General features: G+C 43.1%; 1 protein-coding gene across 1 annotated transcript in view; it reads right to left on the minus strand.

Annotated features, from left to right (window-relative positions):
* The window catches only part of LOC142160132 (uncharacterized), a 187,585-nt gene that overhangs the window by 23,556 nt on the left and 143,846 nt on the right, over nt 1–20,183 (minus strand). Inside the window, exons 5-7 of the mRNA XM_075215100.1 lie at nt 5,036–5,133; nt 4,794–4,905; nt 853–2,368 (exon numbers count right to left, since the gene is read on the minus strand). Coding sequence (XP_075071201.1) covers nt 853–2,368; nt 4,794–4,905; nt 5,036–5,133 — 1,726 coding nt within the window. The remainder of the gene's footprint in view (nt 1–852; nt 2,369–4,793; nt 4,906–5,035; nt 5,134–20,183) is intronic.

Genomic DNA, 20,183 nt, shown 5'->3' on the forward strand with positions numbered 1-20,183 from the left:
TAATTTGCATTTATAAAATAAATACCTTTTACAATATTTGGAATATCACTGCAACCCTCATTAAAGGTAAATTAATGGATTATCCGATCCAAAATAATGTGGTTCCAAAGCACAAAAGAATTTATTCACAACCAAACTAAATTCAAAAGTACCGGCAATATAACGAATGTGCGGCTAGTACATAACACATCAGCTACAATCCAGAATACCTACAGTACACTGAACACAGTGGGTTTTTATACAATGTACACAAAGATAAATTAAGGTCATTGGTGAATGGACAAAGAGTCAGGACCTCTCAAGAACTCAACGTCCCAAAGATAGAAAAGTCTCTTTTTCTGTCCTAAGATTCCTGTGTCCACAGCTTCACGCTCCCACCACTGAAGAGTTAAAACATACTTGCAAATCATACATTTTACTACTGTATAATTGACAAATATTAAACTAACTTAATTAAACATTCTAACAAGGCAACATAATGCTAAAGTCCCAATATTACCATCTCCAACCGCTACTTATAATAATTTGTGTATAAGAAACAACTGCAAACAGCAATCTTGGGTACATAAATTGTTCTTTGTTTCATATTCATTGTTGATCATATTTTTAACTTTAACACCCTGTTTCAGGTCTATCGGATCATCGAAATTTTCACATGTCTAAAAAGAGCTAATTTGCATGCAAAACATTTCTAACACCTGTCAGAACATGAAAACTGCTTTTCACATGTTGCGCTCTCAGATGTTTAAGATTTTTTTTATATGTAAAACAATTCCCACTCAGAGCATGCAAATAGTTTCTCACCTGTGTGAGTTCTGATGTTTAATAAAATGAGATTTATGTGCAAAGCATTTTCCACATACAGAACATGGAAATGGTTTCACACATGTGTGAGTTCTCAGATGTTTAACGAGAGTAGATTTATGTTTAAAACATTTACCACATTTAGAACATTGAAATGGTTTCTCACATGTGTGAATCCTCTGATGTTGAATAAGACTAGATTTTTCTGAAAAACATTTCCCACACTCAGAACATGGAAATGGTCTCTCACCTGTGTGAGTTTTCTGATGTTTAACAAGATTTGATATCTGTGAGAAACATTTCCCACATTCAGAACATGGAAATGGTTTCTCTCCAGTGTGAGTTCTCTGGTGTCTAACAAGATGAGATTGATCTGCAAAACATTTCCTACACTCAGAACATGGAAATGGTTTTGCACCTGTATGAGTTCTCTGATGTAAAACAAGAGCTGATTTCTGTCTAAAACATTTCTCACACTGAGAGCATGAAAATAGTCTCTCACCTGTGTGAGTTCTCTGATGTTGAACAAGAGCTGATTTGTGTTTAAAACATTTCCCACACTCAGAACATGGAAATGGTCTCTCACCTGTGTGAACTCTCTGATGTTCAACAACAGCTGATTTGTGTTTAAAACATTTCCCACACTTAGAACATGGAAATGGTCTCTCACCTGTGTGAAATCTCTTATGTTCAACAAGAGCTGATTTCTGTGCAAAACATTTCCCACACTCAGAACATGGAAATGGTCTTTCACCTGTGTGAAATTTCTGATGTTCAGCAAGAACTGATTTCTGTGCAAAACATTTACCACACTCAGAACATGGAAATGGTCTCTCACCTCTGTGCGTTTTCTGATGTTTAACAAGAGTTGATATCTGCGTAAAACATTTCCCACACTCAGAACATGTAAATGGTTTTTCTCCTGTGTGAATTCTCTGATGTCTGACAAGATGAGATTGATCTACAAAACATTTCCTACACTCAGAACATGGATATGGTTTCTCACCTGTGTGAGTTCTCTGATGTCTAACAAGATAAGATTGATCTGCAAAACATTTCCCACACTCAGAACATGGAAATGGTTTCTCTCCTGTGTGAGTTCTCTGATGTTTAACAAGATATGCTTTCTGAGTAAAACATTTCCCACACTCAGAACATGGAAATGGTTTCTCACCTGTGTGAGTTTTCTGATGTTTAACAAGACTAGATTTATGTGTAAAACATTTTTCACACTCAGAACATTTAATTGGTTTCTCACCAGTGTGAGTTTGCAGAGTCTTAACAAAGATTGAGTGATGTATACATCTTTTACCAGACTCACAACAGGGAAAGACTGTATTACCCGTATAAGCTGCACTATGTGAAACAATATCTAAGTTATCAAGAGAACATCCCTCATGAATAGAGGGATCAGTTGATATATTTGCACTGTGAAGCATTGGATGTATATTTAGGGTAATGGGGTTTTCGCCTGGAGAATCTTGTATGATGTTATCTTCAATTTTAAAATCTGGAGACAAAATGAGATATCCCTCCAAGATATTCCTGCTTTTGAGTCCACCTGCTGGAAATAAAAGTACGTAAATAGACGTCTTATTTCTACAATTAGGAGCAAATTGCCGTACCATTAGTGAGTTCAAGATGTTCAGTGGTTTAATTTCAATTTGTAAACTATGAACATTTTATCACAATTATAAATGTACAGAAAGCTAATATGACTTTTTTTTACTTAAGATATAAAACATTGGATTTACACAGAACACAACTGAATTAACAAGCACAATACATAGATCCAGCAAAAGTGACATGCAAGTGGCCTAGACACATTGAGCTACTCCACCCATAATGCAGACTTTGGGGAGTAATGTTTCCCGAGCCAGTGACATGTACAACCACAATCATGAAAACAGAGTAAAATTGGGCTAACTTAGCCTCACATTCTATAGATGCATCTACACTACTTGAAGTTCGTCAAGAAAACAGTGAAGAAGTCTCTCTATTTGTCTATGTTCAACCTCATGTAAAATAGCCTCTCTTTGTCCCTCTGGTCAACCTCAGGTGAAGTAGCCTCTCTATGTCCCTCTGGTCAATCTCAGGTGAAGTAGCCTCTCTATGTCTCTCTGGTCAACCTCAAGAAGCATAGCCCCATGGCATGTATATAATTGCAAATGCACTTATCGGGATACATTGGGATGTGTTTTGTATGGAAGTGTCATCATTTCGGATTGTAACTTTGCTCATAGCAGAAAATGCTAAGTAAGTCTTTTTATGTGAAGTGACAAACACTTGTTTAACCTGTATACCCAGCAGGGGCTGCAGTCTTTCTGTCTGGCATGGCTGCATCTCAGAAAATGCAAGCACCAAGTTTTAGCACATCACAGAGTAGTATAAATATTGTTAGCTTTGCATTGCATGTAAATCCATGTTTGGGAAAACATATCGTATCCTGATATTAAAAATAGCTCAGACGTTGCGGAACCATCTCAGATCAGGGGGCTGGCTCACCCGCTGCCAGGAGTTATGGCAGAACTATATAAAAAGTATAAAAAGTGAGCTGTTTGAGCATGTAATGTATCATTCTTGTACCATCTATACTTCTCGAAAGATCGCTAGTACCACAAACTGGCATGTGAACTATCCTTGTTAGGACTTATTGAGCTAATAAATCATCCTTTGCTTCAAATACCTGCCTGAAAACTTCTCCATAGTGAAATTCCTGTGACCTACAGATTAGACCCAACTCTAATTCGTTCCCGGCTGTTCTGACGTTTGGACCCAGCTTTCCGGTACTACCACTTTGCCCGCTACCCAGCAACTCTGGCCAGTATGCTAGGCCAGGGGGGATCCATCCACAGCAACTCTTATCCATAGTAAGAGGTCAGGGGTATCAGCCCAGGTACACCAGCAACGGGGTACACTAGCAGTGACAGTTACCCAGAAGGAACCCATTTCTGGATGCCGGTAAGTAATCCAGTGGTGGCAGCATTTGTAAGCCTCCTACTGCGGTTAGAGGGCGCATTTGGGATAGGAAAGAAAGGGAACGGTGGCAAAGTAAGCCCAGCCGGGTTCCCATCAGCAACATACAGGGTGGCATAGGCGGTCCATCCTGTCACAGTGGGTTTCATCCCATTGATCAGTGATGGAACCGCAATGGAGTTGTACAATTTACTGATGTATTACAAACATTAGTCTGTGAGGGGGAGACTGGTCAGATCTCTGGGCTGGTAGCACAATGATATGATGTGAGGAGGAGAGCAGGAGTCTAATAGGGGCTGATGGCTCCTGTTGTATGAAAATCACCAGAGAGTGTGGGGAGGAGACTGGTCAGATCTCTGGGCTGGTAGCACAATGATATGATGTGAGGAGGAGAGCAGGAGTCTAATAGGGGCTGATGGCTCCTGATGTATGAAAATCACCAGAGAGTGTGGGGAGGAGACTGGTCAGATCTCTGGGCTGGTAGCACAATGATATGATGTGAGGAGGAGAGCAGGAGTCTAATAGGGGCTGATGGCTCCTGATGTATGAGAATCATCAGAGAGTGTGGAGAGGAGACTGGTCAGATCTCTGGGCTGGTAGCACAATGATATGTGAGGAGGAGAGCAGGAGTCTAATAGGGGCTGATGGCTCCTGTTGTATGAGAATCACCAGAGTGTGGGGAGGAGACTGGTCAGATCTCTGGGCTGGTAGCACAATGATATGATGTGAGGAGGAGAGCAGGAGTATAATAGGGGCTGATGGCTCCTGTTGTATGAGAATCACCAGAATGTGGGGAGGAGACTAGTCAGATCTCTTGGCTGGTAGCACAATGATGTGATGTGAGGAGGAGAGCAGGAGTCTAATAGGGGCTGATGGCTCCTGACTCCCCCACTGGGCAGATACTTGTTCATCATTAGCTCGTACTGACAGAGCAGGATGTATAATATGAGACTGTTGTAGTGATTGAACAAGGAGAATGTTACTTGTTTCTATAATAAGTGTTCATTACTGACCTGTGCTGATATCTGTAGGGATTTCCTCCTCCTTACACTGCTGATCACCCCTCACATACATCTCTTCTTCTCCCTTTACATCTTCTACCTTAATATCAGTCTGATCTTCACACTAATGTTGGATTTAATTGAGATTAAACAGAAGAACATCAAGGTATAAGACACACGCAGTGGCTTTACAGATTGTATAGTGAAAAGTCACTTTAGTATTTTAGGATTCATTGAGCCTAAATTCCATCTACCTGATACTCCTGTGGGACACTGTGATTTTCCTCTGTACAATCCTGTGAATAAAGAGGACAAGGACATCTCTCTGGGGTATTTCTGTTACTGGATCCATCTGTAGGAGACACATAATGACTGAATAGATTGTTCATAGGTGATGATCAGATAATGTGCATATAGATGGCCCTTAAAACTGCTCTGTCCTTTACAGTAAATGAAAGTCTCCTCTTACCCAGTGATGTGAGGGGCTGGTGATCCTCCATCATCACGTCTTTGTACAGACCCTTGTGTCCTTCTAAATACTCCCCCTCCTGCATGTAGAAATAGACAGTGACATCATCCACCTTATAGGAACCTGACACACACAATGGTCATCACCCAGACACATCCCCTGGTGTTACTGTATAATGTCCCATTCCCAGCAGTCACCTCTCCAGTCAGCAGCTGAATGATCTTGTTGGTCAGTTCCAGGATATTCTGGTCATTGTCTCTCTCATGTATCAGTGACTGAGGTGGAGGCACCGTGATGGGGCTCTGGGTCCTGCTCAATCCTCCTGACACACAGGGATGGCTGCTGGGTGTCTGACACTCACCAGATGTCTGACTCACCACTGTGTAATTCTGCGTATTGAGACATCAATTAAAAGCTAAATTAAACACCACCTATATGGGGTTGTTATATGTGCATAATATACAAGAAGGGTCTATCATATAAATACCACCCCTCTCCTATCCTAACAGTGTCCTATATACAGGTGAGAGAGGATCACAGGAAGAATAAACTTTAATAAGGAGGATCTAAGGTCACTACAGAACGTAGTGTATAATGTGGGCACAGAGCTGTGCACATGGGGGCTATAGTGAGGAAATATAGAGAAGAATAAAGGAGGATAACAATGATATCAGCGACACTAGCAGCAGCAATAGGATACAATGTCTGAGACACATGGAGATCTTGCCATCTGCTTCACATAAATTATGTATGTTTTGGCACAGATGACATTCTATAATAATGTCAGGACAGCAATTTATATATATAGATAATTTTAATATTATAAAAACATGAGACCATAGCCTGCTCCACCTGTACTATAATAACAGGACACCAGAGCCTGCTCAACCTGTACTATAATAACAGGACACCAGAGACTGCCCCACCTGTACTATAATAACAGGACACCAGAGACTGCTCAACCTGTACTATAATAACAGGACACCAGAGTCTGCTCCACCTGTACTATAATAACAGGACACCAGTCTGCTCCACCAGTACTATAATAACAGGACACCAGAGCCTGCTCCACCTGTACTATAATAACAGGACACCAGAGCCTGCTCCACCTGTACTATAATAACAGGACACCAGAGACTGCTCAACCTGTACTATAATAACAGGACACCAGAGACTGCTCAACCTGTACTATAATAACAGGACACCAGAGCCTGCTCCACCTGTACTATAATACCAGGACACCAGAGTCTGCTCCACCTGTACTATAATAACAGGACACCAGAGACTGCTCCACCTGTACTATAATAATAATCAGACACCAGATACTGCTGTCATTGCATTATAATAATATCATTACCTGCTGTAAGACACAATATCTCCTCTCTGCTTCCTCCTACTCAGCGATCACCCGGAAGTTTATTTATTTAGCGAAAGAATTCACTTCTTGATTGTGGAACGCACAGACCGGAAGCCGGGTGGACCGCACATACAGGAAGCCGGGTGGAACGCACAGACCGGAAGCCGGGTGGAACGCACAGACAGGGTTAGTAACATCATCCGGGTGAGAGGCAGTGACAGGAAGTAGCTTATAGTAATAACACTGTATACATCCCCACCACAGCTGCTGGGAGTTGTAGTTCTTCCAGATTGTTAGCAGCAGATGCTGATGGTCATATTTACTTCTTCTTGTCTGGCTGTATGGCCTCTATTAGTATATTAGTATTAGCCATTACTATATATATATATATTATTATTCCTCCATGTTATGTCCCATATGGTCTGTGCGGTCACCTAGAGCTCTGTATCTCTGTCTCCATTTACCTCAATGAGGATCATAGATCTGAGTCACATGTCAGAGCTGTCAGCAGTTGTTGCTGGTCCTGAGGGTGAGGGGGCCGTCTGCATCCAACACAGGGGTCAGACATTGGGGTTAGGGGGATCTGGTGCACTAGGGGGGGATTGTCAGTGTGTGGACCCATCATGGTAGAGGATGTGTATGGGGGCTGAAGGATGTACTGGAGGTATTGTGTCGCTGGGTATTTCCCACTATATTAATGAATAGTGAAAGGTCTGAAGATCCTCAGGTGGGTTTCAGCTATATCCTGGTGGTAGGATTCTTCTACGGTGTTGGCCATAGCTGGGAGGCAGGGAGTATTTCCTGTACTTGTGTTCAGCGCTTTGTTTTAATGTCATAAGATACGAATATGAGACTTTATAATATACCTTATTTTGAATAGAAAAGATACTCTTGCTAAATGAGGTTCATTAGATATGTTCATGTTTCTTCTTTAGATAGTATGTATTTGTATTAGATAGTACCTCATATTCCTCAGTGTCGCTTTAAGTTGCTTTAACCTCGATATGGATTGAGGACTTCCGTATACCAAGCCTCAATTTGAGAAAGGGGGCAGAGAATATATATCAGACGGAGGAATATAAAGGACACCTAATGGAATTGAACATTACACCTTGATAAAGACTTCAGTGAAGTTGAAACGCGTTGGTTTTATGCAGAGGACTTGTCGGGGGGACTGACAGCAGCGCGAGTCGCTAAACCAGTGAGAGGGGCTTTTGTTTGTAACACGCTGTTTGACATCTGTCTTCCGGTAAAGTTCCTCTATTTTATTGTTGAGAGTGATTTTATTAAAGGGTAAAACACAAGATCGTTTTTTCGTTTGCATGCATCTCCATTCCTGGTGATGGGAGAAGCTGAAGTGCTATTGACGAATAGATTGGGAATTCTGTGCATATCAAGTTCAGTGGGATAAGGAGGCCATCCTATGACTATATTGTTCAGCGCATTTTGGAGTTACATCTCGTAAGTTTAAACCCCTAGGGGGCGATACGACGGTGTCAATACGGTGTCTGGATGGTGGATCCTTATAAGATTACACATTTATCCCATAGTTATCCCCACATGTTTTACATTGTAATACACTATGGGGGCATATTTAAGAAAGCACGATAGTGCTTTTAACGAGTCATTAAGGTGCCTCCTGTCCTCCGCAAATTTATTAAGGGTGCATCGCAGCAGATATCATGGATATCTGCTGCATTGCATTCCTCTTCGTTTTTGGGAGCAGTCACCATTCAACAGAATGGTGACTGCTCCTGGACGCAATCTAACAAGTCCCGAAAAAACATTTTTTTCGGGAACTTGTCATGTAAATGTAGCTGGCGTACATCATCGGAATGGAAGAAACTAATGCTGTCAGCTCTGCTCCGAAGAGCAGAGCTGGACAGCGCATGTGTGGAGGGATCACTTGATCCCTCCCTGTCACTCAGCGCGCTCTCTCTGCAACTATCGTTGCAGAGACAGAGAGGGGATCTGTGTGCGCATGTCCAGTTCTTGGAACTGGACATGCGCAATTGAAGAATGAAAAGAACGAGTAGAAGACCCGGAGACAGCGCTTCCGAAGAGGGGGGGTAAGTATGATTTTTTACATCGCAGAAACAGCAGTTTTTCGGAACTGCTTTTTCTGTGCAGGGCTGTACATAAATGTGAGAAATAGTTCAATCCTTATCATTGCGATAAGGATTGAAAACTACTTTTAACTTTATGTGAATATTGATAAATGTGCCCCTATGTGAGGTTTTATTTTTCCATATAGAGATTTCTACAACTGAATGCCATCTATGTTTTGTGGAAAAATATCAAGTGCAAAGTAAGGAAGCGCTTCATGTATGTAATACATTGTGTTTGTGTTATCTATATACAGATTTTTTTGGGTAGTATTCCATTTACATATGAGAGGCTGCAAGCCAGAGTGAAGCGCTAGACACTCAGAATCCTTGTATTTTGAGCTTTACAAAGTGTTATTTATTATCATTTAATATCCATGTTTTATGTTTTTCCCGCTGTCCGATGCTGTGGAGCACTGTTGTGTCTTACAAATCTATAATAATAATAACAGAGCACATAAGAGATAACAAGTTATTATAGTACAGGTGGAGCAGGCTCTGGTGTCCTGTTATTATAGTACAGGTGGAGCAGACTCTGGTGTCTGTTATTATAGTACAGGTGGGGCAGTCTCTGGTGTCCTGTTATTATAGTACAGGTGGGGCAGTCTCTGGTGTCCTGTTATTATAGTACAGGTGGAGCAGTCTCTGGTGTCCTGTTATTATACTACAGGTGGGGCAGTCTCTGGTGTCCTGTTATTATAGTACAGGTGGAGCAGACTCTGGTGTCTGTTATTATAGTACAGGTGGGGCAGTCTCTGGTGTCCTGTTATTATAGTACAGGTGGAGCAGTCTCTGGTGTCCTGTTATTATAGTACAGGTGGGGCAGTCTCTGGTGTCCTGTTATTATAGTACAGGTGGAGCAGACTCTGGTGTCTGTTATTATAGTACAGGTGGGGCAGTCTCTGGTGTCCTGTTATTATAGTACAGGTGGAGCAGTCTCTGGTGTCCTGTTATTATAGTACAGGTGGGGCAGTCTCTGGTGTCCTGTTATTATAGTACAGGTGGGGCAGTCTCTGGTGTCCTGTTATTATAGTACAGGTGGGGCAGTCTCTGGTGTCCTGTTATTATAGTACAGGTGGGGCAGTCTCTGGTGTCCTGTTATTATAGTACAGGTGGAGCATTCTCTGGTGTCCTGTTATTAAAGTACAGGTGGGGCAGTCTCTGATGTCCTGTTATTATAGTACAGGTGGAGCAGTCTCTGGTGTCCTGTTATTATAGTACAGGCGGGGCAGTCTCTGGTGTCCTGTTATTATAGTACAGGTGGAGCAGTCTCTGGTGTCCTGTTATTATAGTACAGGTGGAGCAGTCTTTGGTGTCCTGTTATTATAGTACAGGTGGGGCAGTCTCTGGTGTCCTGTTATTATAATGTTATATATAAATTGCAGCCAAATAAGATTGTTTTTGCTTTTCCAAACATAATATAACTGTCCTGAAATTTCTACAGAGTGTTATCTGTTCGAAAACCTACCTCATTTATGTGATGCAGATGACAAGATCTTCGTGTGTGGCAGATAGCTTAACCTATTGCTGCTGCTAGTGTCACTGATATCCTTAATATACTCTTTTATTCTTCTCTAAATTTCTGCACAGCTCTGTGACCACACTAAACACAAAGTTTTGTAGTGACCTTAGAATGTTTCCTCCTTTTTAAAGCTGATACTTCCTGTGATCCTCTCCTTTCACCTGCATATAGGAAGTTGTTAGGAGAGGGGTGGTATTTGTATGATAGAAACTTCTTGTCTATTATGCACAAATGACAGTCCTGCATAGGTGCATTTTAATTTAGCTTTTATTTGACGTCTCCCTCAGTACACAGGATTACACAGTGGTGAAGAAGACATCTGGTGATAGTGAGACACCCAGCAGCCATCCCTGTGTGTCAGGAGGATTGAGCAGGACCCAGAGCCCCATCACGGTGCCTCCATCCTCACTCACTGATACATGACAGAGACAATGACCAGAAGATCCTGGAACTGACCAACAAGATCATTCAGCTGCTGACTGGAGAGGTGACTGCTGGGAATGGGACATTATACAGTAACACCAGTGGATGTGTCTGGATGATGACCATTGTGTGTGTCAGGTTCCTATAAGGTGGATGATTGTTTTTTTTGGGACTCTGTAATAATTGTCCATTGTTAATGGTGCGATTTATTTTCTTCTTTTTATATATATGGAACTATTCCCGTTTATCGTGGGATCATCTGTATGAGGACCATCATGATCTGCGTCCTATAGATAGTTTCATATTTGTATTAGTTAGCGTGTTCTGTTCCAATTATGATTATACCAACCCATGATGGAATGTGAATATGATGGTTTATTTGATCATATATGTGAGGAAGCTGGAGTATTTCAGACCAGAGAGACACTGACAGGCTGAGTAGCAGCATAGCTGCAGCTTATCTCTACAGATCTTTCCTGCTACTCCTATCTAGTCCAAGTGGTTGGAAGGTGCAGGGTGGAAACACCCCAGACTGGAATGCAGAGATGACAATCACTGGTACTACTGATGTGTAACCAGGAATTGAACAGTGAGAGCCGGCAGTGTGTGACCATCTGGAGGAAAATCAAATCATCTTATCATATTTCTTGTAACATTGGATGATGCACAAAGCATTGTGATCTGCTGCTGGGGCATCTAATTATGTTTAGCAGACCTGTCTGATATTCTGCTCTGTATGGAAGTCTGATGATGAATGAGCAGGAGGCAGGATAGAGCCATTTGGCAGCAAAGGAAATAGAGCAGATTTCGGGAAGAGATATTGAACTGTAAATGGCTGAGTAAAGGTTTGTTGGAGTGAAAGAATAACATAGTGAAAGCAGGAGATAAAGTAGGTATAATGAATGGAGGTGGGTTATTGCTGGCTCCACTGAGGGGTCAATTCATTTGTAGGTAGCTTTGACATACAGGGCCGTGGTGGGAAAGGATGGGAGGGAAGGGTGGTGATGAAGGGGCTAGAGAGGCATGCAAGATGGTTTGAGGATATGGCAGAAGGTGGGCAGCACAGTGGCGTAGTGGTTAGCACGTCTGCCTCACAGCACTGGGGTCATGAGTTCGATTCCCAACCATGGCCTTATCTGTGTGGAGTTTGTATGTTCTCCCTGTGTTTGCGTAGGTTTCCTCCGGGTGCTCCGGTTTCCTCCTACACTCCAAAAACATACTGGTAGGTTAATTGGCTGCAATAAAAAAAAAAAAAAAAAAAAAAAATTGACCCTAGTCTCTCTCTCTCTGTCTGTCTTTCTGTCTGTCTGTGTGTGAGTGTGTGTCTATAGTAGGGAATTTAGACTGTAAGCTCCAATGGGGCAGGGACTGATGTGAATGAGTTCTCTGTACAGCGCTGCGGAATTAGTGGCGCTATATAAATAAATGATGATGATGATGATGATGATGATCAGACAGGAGTGCAGGTGATCACTGTGTGGAGGAGACATTGGACAGGGGTGGAAATTTGGTGAGCAGAGAAGTATGACTGGGGTAATAGGGCAGGGTGAGGAAGCCGAGTCATTATTGTCCATCAGTGGTGGGAAGGTTGAGGATAGTGCAGAAAGCTGTTAATGAATGTGCCTGAGCTCAGGAAGAGGTAGTACATGGAGGGAAGATGAGTGAAATCCTGACTGAGCGAGACAGTCACCCAAATTCGGGACTGCCCCACCAGATTCAGGACAGATGACAGACTGTCCTGCTCTCTCCTACCTGTTCTTGTCACTTTCATCACCTGTGGCGGCTGGTGTCTTAAACTCAGTTGTTGCTTGTGTAGATCCTATAATGTTCGTGAAAATCTAAAACAACCCTGGCATTAAATCAATAGCACCCACATTTAATAAGTAGGCCTCCCTCCCTGCAAATAGGCCTGAATATAAAATTAAATAAAATTAATAGTATTTAATTAAAAAACCTATTCCCCCCCCCCCACAAAACAGCCCAGCAATACATTAATAGCATTCACATGTAACAAACACATTTCACACCATTACTGACAATATTTCATATTCACGTTTAATAAATTTGCCCTCCTTCTCCCCAAACTTAGACCCACATTGAAAAATAAATGAATAGTCCCAAAACATCTCGCTCTCTCTCAGACAAGGAGATGAATGGTGACATGTATGAGGTGGTGTCTCTAGCAACTGGTGACACCTGGTACCAAGGGTGGCAGGAATATCAGGGTTTCCTAGTTCATGATAGCCATGCATTGGTGGTGGCAAGAAGGACACTGTTGAGATACCTGTACTAAAAAATCAACTTGTACCAGAGTGAGCATCCTGATGTGACTAAGAAGTGCATATTCGAGGCTCCTGAGCCGAGCCAGTGCCTGGTGCTTAAACCTAACATTTATCTGCATCTGTATTTAAGCTGCATCCCGGAAGGAGGTGCTCAGTCCTGCCTATCATGGGGAGAACAGACTACTGCGGAGGTTCCCAAAGTGTGCGTCGTGGCTCCCTGGGGTGCCGCGGCGCTGTCACAAGGGTGCCGCGATCACCCTCTAAAAATAAAATAAAAAACAAACAAAAAAAACTTACCCATCCAGCACCGGATCCTTGCCGTCACTGACTGCCGGGCGTGACGTCATCACGTCCAACAGCATCAGTGAGGAGCGGCAGCAGAGAGGACAGAAGACAGCAGAACATGAAGAATGAAAGTAAGTAAAGGAACGGAGAGTGAAGGGGGACAGACACGCTGAAGGAGGGGGGGGACAGAGAGAGAGACACGCTGAAGGAGGGGGACAGAGAGAGAGAGACTTTTAAGGAGGGGGACAGAGAGAGAGAGAGACTGAAGGAGAGGGACAGAGAGAGAGAAACTCTGAAGGAGGGGGACAGAGAGAGAGAGACTCTGAAGGATGGGGACAGAGAGAGACTCTGAAGGAGGGGGAGAGAGAGACTCTGAAGGAGGGGGACAGAGAGAGAGACTCTGAAGGAGGGGGACAGAGAGAGAGAGAGAGACTCTGAAGGAGGGGGACAGAGAGAGAGAGAGACTCTGAAGGAGGGGGACAGAGAGAGAGAGACTCTGAAGGAGGGGGACAGAGAGAGAGACTCTGAAGTAAGGGGACAGAGAGAGAGAGAGACATGCTGAAGGAGGGGGACAGAGAGAGAGAGACACGCTGAAGGAGGGAGACAGAGACACTGAAGGGGGGGGACACAGCGTGTGAGATGGCGAAGGGGCGCAGTGATAAAGAGGCACAATGTGATGGTGAAGGGGTCTAAATACATCTTACATCATTTTGACCCAACTACTTAAAAAAACAGGACGCAGGGTGCCTTGCTGAGCAAGATTGTGAAACCGCTGTACAGAACAAGCATTGCCATAGGCAACACTGAGCAGCAGATAACCTCTCTCTCTCAGGCTGTCATTGACAGACTTAACACAACAGAAAACAGCGCTGATGACTGATAAACACAATCAATATGCAACCATGTGGGTAATAAATGTATATAAACACTTTATTAAAAATGAACCATAAAATAGACAACACTGGCCAGTGGATAACAACTTGACATATAAATAATCAGATGAACCGACTGTGTTAACCATCAATAAGGCTGATGAACCATGGAATCGATCACTCCTAAAGAGAACCAGCTAAATGTCCCACATCAAATAGATACTAGTGTCCAATGACCCCGTTGAAGATCATGAAGTGGAGCTTCAAAATAAGTGTGGCCACACTGATGGTGGAAAGTATACGTCACCGCGATGATGGTGAACCCCACTTCAATGCTTCTAACACATGTAGTATGGAGGAGAATATACCATAAATGCCACAATGAGAAAACCGCCACTCCTGAATGCAAATCAAAGTCACTAAACTGCTAAAGTAGAAAGCGCAATACAGACCTGGTCCGATACTCCCGTATTGTGGTCTGTATGCGCACGCACCTCATACCCAGAACGAACTCCGGGACCTCCGTGATAGATATATAGGTGAAGACGGCAATCCGTGTAAGTAGTAAAATAGCAGCTAGCACAATCGTGGCACCAATGGTATAGCGATGATATGGCTCAAAAAAGGCAACCTCCAAAAATCCACTAGGGATATGAGCTGGGTCATGGATTAGTGCTATCCAGCGGCTCAGTGAACATCCAAATCACCTGACGCGTTTCATCACCTGCCTGGTGATTTCTGAAGATAGCACTAATCCATGACCCAGCTCATATCCCTAGTGGATTTTTGGAGGTTGCCTTTTTTGAGCCATATCATCGCTATACCATTGGTGCCACGATTGTGCTAGCTGCTATTTTACTACTTGCACGGATTGCCGTCTTCACCTACATATCTATCACGGAGGTCCCGGAGGTCGTTCTGGGTTTGAGGTGCGTGCGCATACAGACCACAATACGGGACTGAGTATCGGACCAGGTCTGTATTGCGCTTTCTACTTTAGCAGTTTAGCGACTTTGATTTCCATTCAGGAGTGGCGGTTTTCTCATTGTGGCATTTATGGTATATTCTCCTCCATACTACATGTGTAAGAAGCATTGAAGTGGGGTTCACCATCATCGCGGTGACGTATACTTTCCACCATCAGTGTGGCCACACTTATTTTGAAGCTCCACTTCATGATCTTCAACGGGGTCATTTGGACACTAGTATCTATTTGATGTGGGACATTTAGCTGGTTCTCTTTAGGAGTGATCGATTCCATGGTTCATCAGCCTTATTGATGGTTAACACAGTCGGTTCATCTGATTATTTATATGTCAAGTTGTTATCCACTGGCCAGTGTTGTCTATTTTATGGTTCATTTTTAATAAAGTGTTTATATACATTTATTACCCACATGGTTGCATATTGATTGTGTTTATCAGTCATCAGCGCTGTTTTCTGTTGTGTTGTATATTTTTTACATTTGAGATCTCATTGATCTCTTCAGCTGCAGATACTGATTCACACCTGGGGGTAAATGTATCAAGCTGAGAGTTTTCCGGCGGGTTTGAAAAACCAATCAGATTCTAGCTGTCATTTATTTAGTGCATTCTACAAACTGATAGCTAGAATCTGATTGGTTGCTATTGGCAACATCTCCACTTTTCAAACCCGCCGGAAAACTCTCGGCTTGATACATTTACCCCCTGATCTCCATTTTTGAATCATCTCTCCGTGCGCCAGGTTTTTCTTGTTGTTTTTTCATTATTGACAGACTTAAGCCTCTCCTGGACTTGGCTCTGTTTTCTTCCTATGCTGTGCACTCTCCTTACTTGTATATTGAACCGGACAAATGCTGGGCAGCTCTCTCACCCCTCCTCCTTGCCCTGGGAGGCAACTCTGCAAAGCAGCCGTGCTGGTTTATTACATCGGTGTACAGCATTTACGACAGTTAGACGTCTCCTATTACAATGCTAAGGCTTCCTCTTATCAGAGTGTAAAGACCCCCTCCCTCCCTAATGCAAGAACGCACCTCCGGACGGACAAACTCCTTGCCAGGCTGCCAGCAGGAAACATGTACAGCAGCACCGAGGCTGCTGTACATTTTGACATCGCTGACTTCTAGCTGCTGCGCTTCTCTCCTCCCAGGGGGCGGGGGGCCCTAAGAGAGAGGGGGGCCCGGGGCACGTGCCCCCCCCCTTAATCTGGCCATGATTCTCCTGTGCTATGGCTATATGTTGAGCCCTCTAACACTCGCGGCTCCACCATACACCTGGGTCTCGTGATTGCTGCCTAGCCTTCCACGCGCAACACAGCACAAAATCTATGGACTGAACACAATCATCGGGATCAACTGCTCTTGTCCAGCCGTGACTCACCACTCTAGCTTGCACTCGATTCATCACCGCTTGCTGGGTTGCCAGGTGGCATGGATTTCTGACCAGCAGTGTGATGTGGTCCCGTGAGTGCGGCCCTCTGCCTTCGTCAGGAGGGGGTCACCCATCGGGCCTGCTGTGCACTCAGAGTGTGGTGGTTGTGGCCGTCAATTGTAGCTTGCAGCGCATCGGTCCAGGGGCCTGTTGGTGCTACACCCACTGCGGCGCAGATACATATGCTTGCCAACAACAAACACTCGGGGGAGTGCATCTGCTGTCCTGAAACCACAGCTTCAGGAGTCTGCCGGCACTTCACACTTTTACTACAAGCAATCTCCTGCAATTCGCGACCCACCTCTGTCTGAGATCTGTTCTGGCGTCTGACCCACTGAAAAGTCCTCACGATGAGCTGCAGGCAGGACCGGAGATGCCCTGCAGTCTGCAGCCACAGTTTAAAGGCAGCAAAGTAGCATAGAAGGGTTACCAGGAGGATGAGGAGGTGAGTGGCCAAACACATCTCGCCACACTTCTATTTTTCTACGCCGATCACCCCTCCAGCTGATCCAGAACATACTAACGACAAAACCATTGCTGTCTGTTTATTGAGCTTCAAGAGTACAAGGGTTAATCATTCATCTGCACGACTTACTGCCGACTGCAGTGTACACACAGCTCACTGCCTTGTGGCTGAACTGTACACCTATTCAGCATTCACACTCGTCAGAGAATAAGAACTGTGCATGCTGTTTTCCTTTTTTTTTTTTTTTAATAAAACCACGAATTTAAGCTACATGAGTCCCAAACTTTCCGGCACACCAGCACAGTTTGAGTGATGATATAAACAACTGACAGCAACCATCCAGAGCATTATTCTCCCGGCAAGTGTATTTTGCACCAGTACAATTAACTGATACTGCATCTACTTGAACCATGAATAAATCATCCTTCAGAAATCAAATAATACAGAATGTTGAAATCACGCATCATTTTTCAAGACAAGTCACAATCTATAGGACCCCGGTCTCGTTGACACACCCTCCCAGGGATGACGACTAAGAGATAGAGGACATCCCAGCTACTAGGAAAGTTATATCTGATCTCCGTGCCCTTCTTGACCTCAAGCAAACTATTACCTTAGTTACGACTTTTACCTGGTTCGGGGATATTGCACGGCACCACTTTACCCAATCGTGAAGGAAATTTAGTATATTTTTCTTGTTCAAAGTTGATTTGGAAAAACATAATTTTATACATTCTGTGGCAAGAGCCCGCTACTGCAGAAGCACACGCATACAAACTTCTTCCTTTTTATGGTTCTTTATTGTCAGGATGGTAATAATGTTTTGGCACCGTGTACTTGCACAGCAATTATGGAGACCCTCAACGCTTACTATACATAGTCCAGCTCTCTGTCCAGATCAGCCAGCTAGCCCAGCGTTGATCTCCCTGAACAATGAAACAAGCAGGGTTTTATACCTGACACTCCTCCCACAGGCCTAGCTTGATGGACAGGTGACACACCCACCTTCTCTTTAAAAGGAAACGCCCATCCCTGGCTCTGTTTATACTATCACACCCACCCTGTCTGTTTGCTGAGAGGAAGCAGCTTTTAAATCATGTAAGTAAACCAATTTTAAACTACACATATGTTTTTACCTGGTTTAATCTCCACCTAGGTACATAACTGTGCCAATGTTTTGCTCTACTTCCCTGCTTTCTCTGCATATTGCCAGCTAAATGCCTCCTTTTGTTACAATTCTCTCTAATAAACTGTATTAAAGTAATTCTATAATTTTCAAATAAGCATTGCCCAAGCGATTGTATTGTGTTTCCAACGCACAAAGTGATTTATTTTAGTAGATATAAAGTTTAACAGTTCAATACATGATTATAATATAATACAGTACAGTACAGCCAATACCAAAAAAAACCATACATACCGCTGTGTTCGCAATGCGCTTCGCTGCGCTCCCACGGTTACCAATGCACAGTAGTTCACTCTAGAATACTGTGGTCAGAGAATGACTGAAGCTAGTGGGAGCGCAGCTATAATTATATACATTCAGTGTTATAGAGAGAACAATGCAGATGACGTGGCTTGCTTCTATAGGTCCAGACTTCGGGTGGGTCCAGGATAAACAGGTCATAGGCTAGTTCAAACAACCCCCTCAAAGGCTGAGGTCAACATTCCAGATGATTCTCCCGCCCAGAAACCAGTTACAACTAGTCCATTAGCATTTTACAGTTTGATATCACTCTGACTATTCCCTAACATCAATAACTAGAGTATGCAATATGCGATCTTTACGGCAAAAGAACCGGACAACTGCTGATGAATAGGGGAATAAAATGATATCAGACATGACACATTTCCTATAACCTGAACCTTAAATAACACTAAAGTGTACATATAATCATAATATATAAACTAATAATAAACTAAATACTATCTTCTCATAAATCACTGTGGATCGGAATCATTTTATATATGAAATATATAGATAACGTAATGTAGTGCGAGTGTGTGCGTATTTTACCGTGCGATCGCAGTATGCCACGTGTAGCGATACAATATTAACCAATATACTTTCGTTCATCCAATTATACGACTTCGACAGTTCCACCCTTTGATAGTATAATAAACTATCACCTTAAAGATTTTATATGCAGGATCTCAGTACCATGTTTTATTGCTATGTAATGCAAGTCCCCCTTGGTTAATGACTGCGCTGTCTGTAGATCTAAACAAGTTATCATAATAGAGGGTCTTAATCCTCAAAACGATTTAATTATTTATTTTTTTAAATCAGATAAAATTTTATTGTTTTTTTACTTTTTTTAACATTTAAACATCAAAAAAAGCCCATAACAATAGGCTTAATCCCCAACTCTAACCCACACAGTGTTACAGGTATTGCCAGATATTCACACACATTAGGATCATAAAAGAAAAAACTTTGACATTCAGATTTTCAAGCCAAGGTATGCACATCTTCCACAATTTCAAGATGCAATGCAATAATAATACAGTTTTGATAATACAGAGTATAGTCGTTAACCTAAATAGCTCAATAATAGGCGTCTGGATGTCTGCCCCAAGCATTACATTAGGAGAGCTCCACCTCCCTCAACCCTTCCGTGACATGGGGATATCCTCCACCTGCACCATATTCTTTCATATTTATCCACAAGGTTCCTGCTGGTGTACATGAACCTTTCATGGCCGACTGTAACGTTAACAAGGTCAATCCAGCTACTCAAGGTCGGACCTTCAGGTGCCATCCATTTCCTAGCTATCACTACCTTTGCCAACATAAGTAACGTGTTGATAAGCAGTCTAATAAGTTTACGGGTTTTTTTGTTCAGGCCTAAACCGAATATGAAAAGTTTTGGAGTCAAGGCCACCACTCCCACCTCCAACCTTTTAGTACAATCCTCCACCTCTCCCCTAAAGGATGAGACCAATGGACACTCCCAGAGCATATGCCAAAAGTCCCCTTTCTCACTCCTACATTTGGGACACAGCACCCTCTGCCCCCCACTAAATTTAGAGAGCCGAAGAGGGGTGAGATATGCTCTGTGCAACAGAAAAAACAACCTGGCAAAATCTGACTGATGCAGTGACCTCTTTCAGGCTACATATCACTCTATCCCATGCCTTGTCACTAAGACACCCCAGATCACCCTCCCACCTGCATCGCAGCTCCGGCAAGCCCCCTTCACCAGATCC

The sequence above is a fragment of the Mixophyes fleayi genome, chromosome 6 (genome assembly GCF_038048845.1).
Source record: "Mixophyes fleayi isolate aMixFle1 chromosome 6, aMixFle1.hap1, whole genome shotgun sequence".
NCBI classification, from domain to species: domain Eukaryota; kingdom Metazoa; phylum Chordata; class Amphibia; order Anura; family Limnodynastidae; genus Mixophyes; species Mixophyes fleayi.